General features: G+C 36.3%; 1 protein-coding gene across 1 annotated transcript; it reads left to right on the top strand.

Annotated features, from left to right (window-relative positions):
* Positions 1–307: 307 nt before the first annotated feature.
* ccdc36 (coiled-coil domain containing 36) lies at positions 308–4800 on the top strand. The gene is made up of 4 exons (XM_066700209.1): positions 308–352; positions 587–674; positions 1661–1755; positions 3120–4800. Exons 1-4 carry the CDS (start codon positions 308–310, stop codon positions 4461–4463), a joined length of 1572 nt encoding a protein of 523 aa, XP_066556306.1. The 3' UTR covers positions 4464–4800.
* Positions 4801–8963: the final 4163 nt, after the last annotated feature.

The following is an 8963-nucleotide window of genomic DNA, read 5'->3' as shown; positions in this document are numbered from 1 at the left end:
CTCTATTACTATTATTATTATTATTATTATTATTATTATTATTATTATTATTATTATTGTAAGTGCTGAGTGCATCAAACATCTATATTAGTGTTAGGTGTGACAGGTTAAGCACTGGGTTATTATGTATATACTGTAACTAGTAAGGTAAACTAACATGCTACGTTGGTGAGTAATGAAAAGAGCAATGTGAAGTTTTACAATGTTGTCTAACAGATGCCTGACATGTATTCCTCATTTACAAGTCTGTTATATGGAAATGAGGACAACAAAATATATAATATATTCTATTTATACTTTTAGTGAGATGTTCTACGATGTATTTTCTCAACTTCAGGAATGCATTGAAAACGTAAGTTGAAGAATTATTATTGTATGTTTATTTTATTTCAGTTACAGCTGAAGGGGAAATATGCTTTCTTTAATGTTGTTCCAGGATGTGCATAGAAGGACAATTTAGCATGGACATGTAATTGTGCAAAGCTTGCTTAAAACTTTGGTACTGTATATTATATTGTATATTTTTCTGTATTTAAACAAGGTATGGTTTTCTAAAGGACATAAGATGGAATTATTTATTTTACAGGTTAAATTATCTTTAAATGGTATTAGTGATACCACCGATTCTGCAAAGAGACTTATCCTAGAAGGCCTGGATGTTTTTTCAAAAACGTGTAAGTCTATGAAGTATGATTTGTACTTACCCTGAGCATCTTTTCACATTTTCATTAATAACTGATAAGGGAAGCAGTGTATTATGAGTAGTAATAGTATTGTTGGTGGTGTTGTTCATTACATACTGTAATGTAGGTTATTATGAACTGTCATTCTGGCATATTTTATTAAAACATTGTTTTGATTAACTCTGAAAGGCAAGTGTAATAGTGCACATCTTTTTGTGTAAATCACAAACTGTACATGCTTTTTATGAACACCAGGGGGAGACGTTGCATTTGTTTTGCCAAACAATTGTGAGTTCTCCACTAGATATACATTTTCCCATCTGATATGTTTGGAGATCTGTATATTTATGGTACACTTATGTCTGCACCTTAACAAATGTATCGATCCATGTGCAAGCTGCAACACTTTCTCTGTGTCTGCCATGGTTCAGTGAACACAGTTTGAGCCCTTGCAAAGGTTTTCATATTACAACCTCTGTAGCTGAAATAGCTGGATTGATCTAAAATGTATAAGGGATCATTTCCACACCAGTGATTTTGGATGGCTTGGGGAGAGTTGCTTTGATCATGGTGCGTAGAGAATGTAATTTAGACAATAATTGATTTAACCCTGTGCTTGGTGCCAAGCAGACCAAGATCATTTTGATGAGAAAAAAATATAGTTTTACTCTTTTCATATCTGTATATAAAAAGATAGAGACGAGAAACATTGTAGTTAGAATTGTAGTGGGAATATTTTGGTGGACAGTTAAAAGACAAACCTTTTAGAAACAGTGAAAAGATAAAACTCACATACTAATAATAAGCTAACACAATATGTAATTCAATGACTGACAATTACTCACAATCTGCTGGTCAAAGCTTCACAAGCTGTTGCTAGTATATATTTCTATGTGCTGCAAATGCTTGAAGAACCACACAATGAAGTTAATTTGCACTGTATATAAATGCTTTGTTTGCTTGTTGGTCTGTTGCAGTGCAAGAAAACATGAAATCACACTATGAGGCAATACTGAGCACACTGACATCTCAAAGTCAGGCATTGCAGGAAATGGAGAAGAGGGATATCCAAGTGAGTAATGTTTTTTTTTAATTTAAACTTTAAAGGTTTAGCAGTTTGACAGAGAATGAGGGCGAGAGGTATCTAATTCCACACAGAAATGGTTGTAACTTATTAACTTATTATTATTGAAGCATCCTCAACAAAACCTAAAAAACATAATTTAATAAACATTATTTTCAGTTGTAAAATGATAGGCATCTAATTGTGATTACAGTATGAAACAATAATAAATATACATTAGCAAAAATTACAGATGACAGTGTATCGCCAAATGTATTGTGCAGAGCATTCATTAGTGACTATACAACAAATCATGGCCATATACAGATGGAACACTGATTTGAGCCTCAAAAAGGACTTAACAGTGCAGTTATTTCATTAGTCAGAGCTCAGTATCCAGTGTCATGATAGGCTGTGTCTCAGTTATTAAGAGCACTTTTGTCTTCACATGATAGACCAAGAAGAAAAGCCGTCAAGTCTGGTTTTAATTATAAGTTCTTGTTTTGGTTGAGTAGTGAACCTTTACATCATCAGCAAATCTTTTATGAAGAGGACACTTCCTGGAATGCAACATAATAAACATTATGAGGATCATGCCTGACAGCTTGTGCTTCAGAAAGTTATGTTTTTGCCCAAAACAGGTCTTAATTTAACATTTCTGGTTGTTTCAATACAGTATTCTGTTTTCCGTTTCCCCTTTTTTCTGAGTACATTTTTTTGGCAAAATGACACTCTGAAATGAACTGCAGACAGCCAACTTTATTTTGTATGTACATGTGTGCTGCAAGTGAATCATATATTGAAATGGATTGCCGTGTGGCCGTGAGTGAAATGTTACCAGTTTGACATGTAGGGTGTTTTAGTATGAAATAGGTTTTGATGTACTCTTTTGTCTGAATTAAATGACTTTACCAAAATATGCAAAGTGCCTGTATTTCTAATTTTGTCACATACTACAATAATATAAAAGACAGGTTTTATTATCATCATAGTCATCATCAATCTTATTATGACAAACAAAAAGTGTTGTAAAATGGTGGAATATATTTAATACATGTTTAAAGCTGTATTAATCTATAAATATTTGTACCTTATTGATTTGTACCTACAATGTAACCTACAGGAGAGGTATTTGCCACTTATGCACAATACTAATTTGGAGGAAAAATCAAAAATGTCTGAACATATTATTGCAAAAGAAATGTCCCATGTTTAACCATTATTTGACTCATTAACATGCATGCAGGACCTGGTGCCTGCTTTTAAAGTGACTGAATTTTTGGTGTATTTTGAGCTGTGTTTAATACAATTAATTAACTTACATTTCAACATAAAAATGAACTCATCTCTTTTTTTGTCTCGTTTTTCTCCAGATAAACTCAGAAACTAATGGGCTTAAGTCATGTGTATTTGCTCTGCAAGACAAATTGGAAAGCATGAAAACGGAACAAAACAATGATTATGGGAAAATCTGTGAAAAGCTTGACTTGTTAACAGACAGTTTGAAATTCACCGAAATCCTGACCTTGCTCGATAAGGTAGCCTCATCTTACAGACCATCACCTAAGGTAACAGATTGCACTGTTCAGACATCACCAGGTCTATATGAAAAGATTTGTCTTGTCAGTGAAGAAAAGACATACTTTGAAAGCATGCGAGTATGCAGACCAAACTCAATGCAGCCCAATGGTTCTCTCGCACTTGAGAAGATGGGCGATGAGGGCTCAGCACCTAACAAGGAACCAGAAGAGAGGTATGACCACGACCTCTCTGGAAAGGTCAACCTCGTCTCAAGTTCAAAGAAGGAACAAACCTCCATTATATATGATGAAGTGTCGTTAAATCACAAGATTGACGCATTTAAAGATGGATCAAGTGAGAGTCCTTCCCATACATTGTATCATACCCATTCTGCCACTACTTCTGTGTTCACTGATGCTCAGAGTGGGTTACTGAATGCCCAAGCTGATTCCAGTCAGCCAGTGGCACTCCAGGAGAAAAAAAGCAATTCCCAAGCCTGTAGCAGTTTGCAATCACAAGCGCAAAATAACTTGCATGATTATCGGCTAACAAAGTGTTCCCAGAGCTTCAAAGGCAAAGGCAAAAGAGTGGCCAACTACCCTGGTGTGGGAAGGATTTGTAAAACAGACCAAGGGCTGAAAAAATGTAAAAAAGGTTTTAAGAAAAGATACAAAACATGCCCTGCCAAGAAAAATAATAAAGTTAACAAATTGAAATTTTCTGAAAATCAAACTGAAAGCATTCAGCCCACTTGCAACGATGACCAAATCTTTCAGAATGACTCCCACATACGAAAGGATGTCTTTGAGAATGGTCTGGGGAATGTGAGGGCTTCTGCCGAAATCCATCAATATCAGACCTCAGACCCGCAAGACAAAGAGAATAAATTCATGCCAATATCCTACTCCTGTAAGAGTGTCATTAAAACCAGCGACAATGCAGGAAGCTGTCTAATGGGACCAACAAAGGCTACTAATGTCCAGATGAACCTGTGGGACTGCTCCTCTCAAGACAATGGTCATACACAGTACATAACCGGATATAAAAAGAAAACTCTCTCCTGGATGAGCCCATTCAGCCCTGGGGTGCACAGACCCACCTTCTCTGTTGTCAGTGCCCCTAAAGCACAAGAAATTAAAAAATATAAAATGCTTTCTCATTTCTCCGTGTTTGACACGAGCGATGATTCGGATTAAAATACAACACAGCACCAGGAAACATTAATATCAGAACTGATGCAGCTTAAAGTGGATATTTCTGACAGTCGGTCAGACTATGGCTTTGGGAGTATAGTCAATATGTTAATTTGTCTTTATATGTAACTCTTTGACATCGTTGAGATTGGTATGCACTGTACAGCTTGATTCATTTTTGTGTGTTTATTGTTAAGACAATTTCATGAATACTCTGGTAAGCTTTACACTTTGGTTTAAATACTTGCTTTGCTGTATAGATTAAGAGTTTGTTTCTGAAAATATGAATACCTCAAAAGAGTCATGTATGTATTCTATGAAATATTACATTGATGCTTAAGAAATGTAATATGTATCAAACTGATTAAATCATAAAAAAAAAATCATTCAAGTTTGTAATGTTTTATTTGTTCCTCCTATTTATACAATTGATGTATCGGGATATTTTTTATTTCTAATTAAAACATTTTCAAACCATTGCATGTTTAATTGAATAGTAATGGTAATTATGATATACAGGTAACCTGATTGTACTTCATTAATTAATTATGCAAAATGTAATGTAAAGGTAGGGATATATTTTTATTGGTATCAATATGAATATTGATACTGTGCATACCATTTTTAAATCAGTCTTTTCTGCCTGTATTTAAAGCCAAGCTTTCCTTGAACAGATTCTGGGACAACTGTAATGGAATTAGTAAATGCATTCTTCTGGTTTCAGTAAGATTTCCTGAAAATATCCTATTATACTCGCCCAACAATGAAATGAATCCTGATTTATGATCGAACAGTTTAGATGCAGCATTTTTGGCCTCTGTATCAGCTGTACCCAGTCCAAATTGTGTCCTCTCTTTTGTAGTGCAGCTGTCTTTACTGACGTAGAAAGAGCCCACTAATGATCTGCATGCTCCTGTTTTAGATGTGGAAAGATGTTCCCCTCCTTTAGATATTTAATTCATTATACTTAATCGTGACTCATTTCCTTTATAGTATAAATTAATGATACTGTTTACAGAAATCTACGGGGATAATATCATTGCGAAATGGGTATAAAAATAGCTCACAACACTGAAGAATGTCAAGGCAGTAGCGAAAAGATACACAATGTTTATTTTTTCACAATCTGTCTTTCACACTTTATGGCAGCAGTTTCAAGTGCAAGCGCAAATGGAAAATACAGATCCTCCGTGACTAGAGCAGACACTGCTGGAATCCATTCTCAGCCATGGAACAAACCAATGTCTTCGTTTTTCCTATTTCACAATGACAAAGCTTTCACTGAGGCATTTTTAATGTATTTAAACATATTTGAAACAACGCACTATAAGCGAAGCCGCCTCGGTAACACCTTTTCAAAGCTCCCTCACGCTCCTGCTGCAATTAACTTTAATTGGGCAATTTAGCACGTGGCAAGCGTGACTGCCGCAATGCAGCTTGGGTAGCGAGGATGGCTGCTTGAGCGCTTACAGCGGTAAGGTTTGATACATGAAAATAATATAAATAATTCAAAATCTGTGTTAAATATATAAAACAGTTCCGTGTAGTGTCATTTCCCGCAGTTGTTTACTACTTCAGATCAGGCCTGACTGCCAGGCTCCCCTTTCCACAATACCACCATGGTCGACCGAGACCTGCTATCGCCACAATGCGGGGAAAGAAAACTCGTCCTGGATGTCCATAGAGGTGTAGTCCGTATCAATTAATCAAACCCTCAGATGTTGACGTGTTGTTTGTCTATGGTAGGTTAGTTCATACCTGCGCTGGACTGGGAAACCGAGTGAGCAGTAGTGACCTCAAATCAACCTGAGCTCTACTGAGGCTGCGAATGCACGTAAACATCAACCCTCACTCTTTATATAAAACTATAGTACAGTGAACCCAACTTTATTCAATACTTATCTTAATGATTTGAATCTGTTCATCTAGGGTGTTGAAAAACAACATTTACATGCTAAAAAATAATACATAGAAGGATGACCTGGGTCTGTTCTGCATTACTGTACTCTTAATATAATCCAGTGTTGTTAAAAGAGAAGAAGCAGCTACCATATTTACTTTGCTTTATACTGTTTCTAAAGGCTGAATTATCCAGAAGGTCACAGTACAAATTAAGAGCATGATCTTGGATATCAAGTCTGGAAGTGTCCTCAAGGTGTGCTTTTAACTTGGTGCCAATTATAGTTATCCCAATGTTTTAAAACACTCCAGCTTGACAAGGCAATCTCCATTATCCAATTGACAGGATGGAAAGTTGACTTTTAATAACAGCTGTGCATGGTGGGTTTCAAACAGGAGCTGCACATTTGTGACCATGTAAGTGTAGTGACATATAGTGCATACTTTGGTGAAGTGGGCTCTTGATATCAGATGGTGTTTAGGTATCCGCTGTCACTTTGTATGAAAGCTGGTCAAGATCTGGTATTAAATTCAGCCCAATGCTTAAACTATACAGTACTGTGCAAAAAGAGTAAAGATGGAAAATCTGATTTAATTTCTGAGACTTAAATTTTTATCTGTTCTGGGAGTTAGTGGGTGCGACTAAATATGGGTGTACCACAAAGCTGAATCACTTCCAAAGTCCGTTTCTCTCCTGTGCTGTTTTAATAGCCTCCTCTCTTTGTTTTTGGCTGGTCTCCTTTTTTTTCTTTTTTTTTTTTGCCAGACGGGAAACGTGAACAATTTATCCACTGGATTCATTCTCAGAAAGAGCAGTTATTTTCAGCTTGACTTTCCTGTGAATACTTTCCTGTGTAAAATTATGAACATTAAATCATCTGCTTGTAGAATGTAGAATACTTTCCGTACTGAGGTTTTGCGAGTGGGTTGAATCCAGTGCGTCAGCCTTCTGTTTCTGCTCACCTTGTGTAACTCTCAGTTTAGACTGTGCACAGTTTCAGCATAATTATGCATTCAGAAGTGTCATCTCCCTGAAACCCTCTTACTGTACATCCATGTTTGCCCTTTAGGTAGGCTTCTGATATGATAGTATCTTTACTCCACGTATTACACAACAATAAATATTCACCATCAGGTTTTTTCATCAAATAAATAGGAATATGTTATTTAATCCTGTTCTCTCTCAGATGGTTATAAGAATCATGAATGTGAGATGTCGACATAATAAATGCTAAAATGCTATTAAGAACATAAGAAAGTTTACAAATGAGAGGAGGCCATTCGACCCATCATGCTGGTTTGGTATCCATTAATAATTAAGTGATCCAAGGATCCTCTCCAGTCTATTTTTGAATGTTCCCGAGTTTTCAGCTTCAACCACATCACTGGGGAGTTTGTTCCAGATTGTGACTCCTCTCTGTGTGAAGAAGTGTCTCCTGTTTTCTGTCTTGAAGCCCAATTTCCATTTATGTCCCCAGGTGCGTGTGTCCCTGCTGATCTGGAAAAGCTCCTCTGGTTTGATGTGGTCGATGCCCTTCATGATTTTGAAGACTTTAATCAAATCCCCCCGTAGTCTCCTCTGTTCCAGCATGAAAAGGTTCAGTTCCTCAGTCTATCAGTAGGACATTCCCTTCAGACCTGGAATAAGTCTGGTTGCTCTCATCTGAACTGCCTCTAGAGCAGCGATATCTTTCTTGAAGTGTGGTGCCCAGATCTCTACGCAGTATTGTTAGTTTCCTAAGACACTTAAATTTTTAGCCCTTTCACGTCCTCCTTTATTGACCTCTTGCTGTTATAGTATTGAAAAAAGCTCTTTGCATTAATTTTAGCTCCAAGAGATGTTTCTTTCTATTTCCCTCTTTGCTTTCCTGATCCCTTTCTTAAGATCTCTTTGCAGTTCAACATATTTTTTGTATTTTGTTTCGTCTCTATCCCTTTTGTATGTGCTATACAACATTTTCTTTCTCTTGATATTTTTTTTGCATACTTCTATTAAACCATTTTGGCCAATGTTTTTTGGTCCTCAATTTGCTAAGTTTTGGTACAGATTTTTCCTGGGCCTAAAGTAGTATATTCTTAAAATATAACCATCCGTTTTCAACTGAATCTGTATCCAGTGTGCTCCAGTCTTACTCTTCTATGTGCCACCTCATACCTTCAAGGTTTGCTTTTCTAAAATTGTAGATCATTGTTTTAGACTTGATCCTTGTTTTTTGAAAGAATGCCATATTGTGATCACAGTTTGCAATTGGTTCTCTAACTAGTGTCCCTCTGACTCTATCTTGGTAATTTGAAAAGATCAAGTCAATGCATGCACTCTCTCTGGTTGGTTCCCTGACAAATTGAGTTAGAAAGCAGTCATTTACCATCTCAACCATTTCTATTTCTGCTTCTGTAGTCACAACTGGACTTGGGTTTGGGAAATTGAAATCCTCAATTTTAACAGCCACATCCTTGCTACATGTAGTCCTGATTACACTGTACAATGCAACATCTTGCTGAATTGGGTGGTCTGTAACACACAGTACCACTAATCCTCCGGATCTTTTATTCAAAGGTTTAACCCACAAAGATTCTGTTTTGTTACTGGGATCTAATTTGAGT

Source organism: Amia ocellicauda, chromosome 3 (genome assembly GCF_036373705.1).
Source record: "Amia ocellicauda isolate fAmiCal2 chromosome 3, fAmiCal2.hap1, whole genome shotgun sequence".
Classification (NCBI taxonomy): domain Eukaryota; kingdom Metazoa; phylum Chordata; class Actinopteri; order Amiiformes; family Amiidae; genus Amia; species Amia ocellicauda.
The sequence above is the reverse complement of the archived record's forward strand: the minus strand, read 5'-3'. Positions and strand labels throughout refer to the sequence as shown.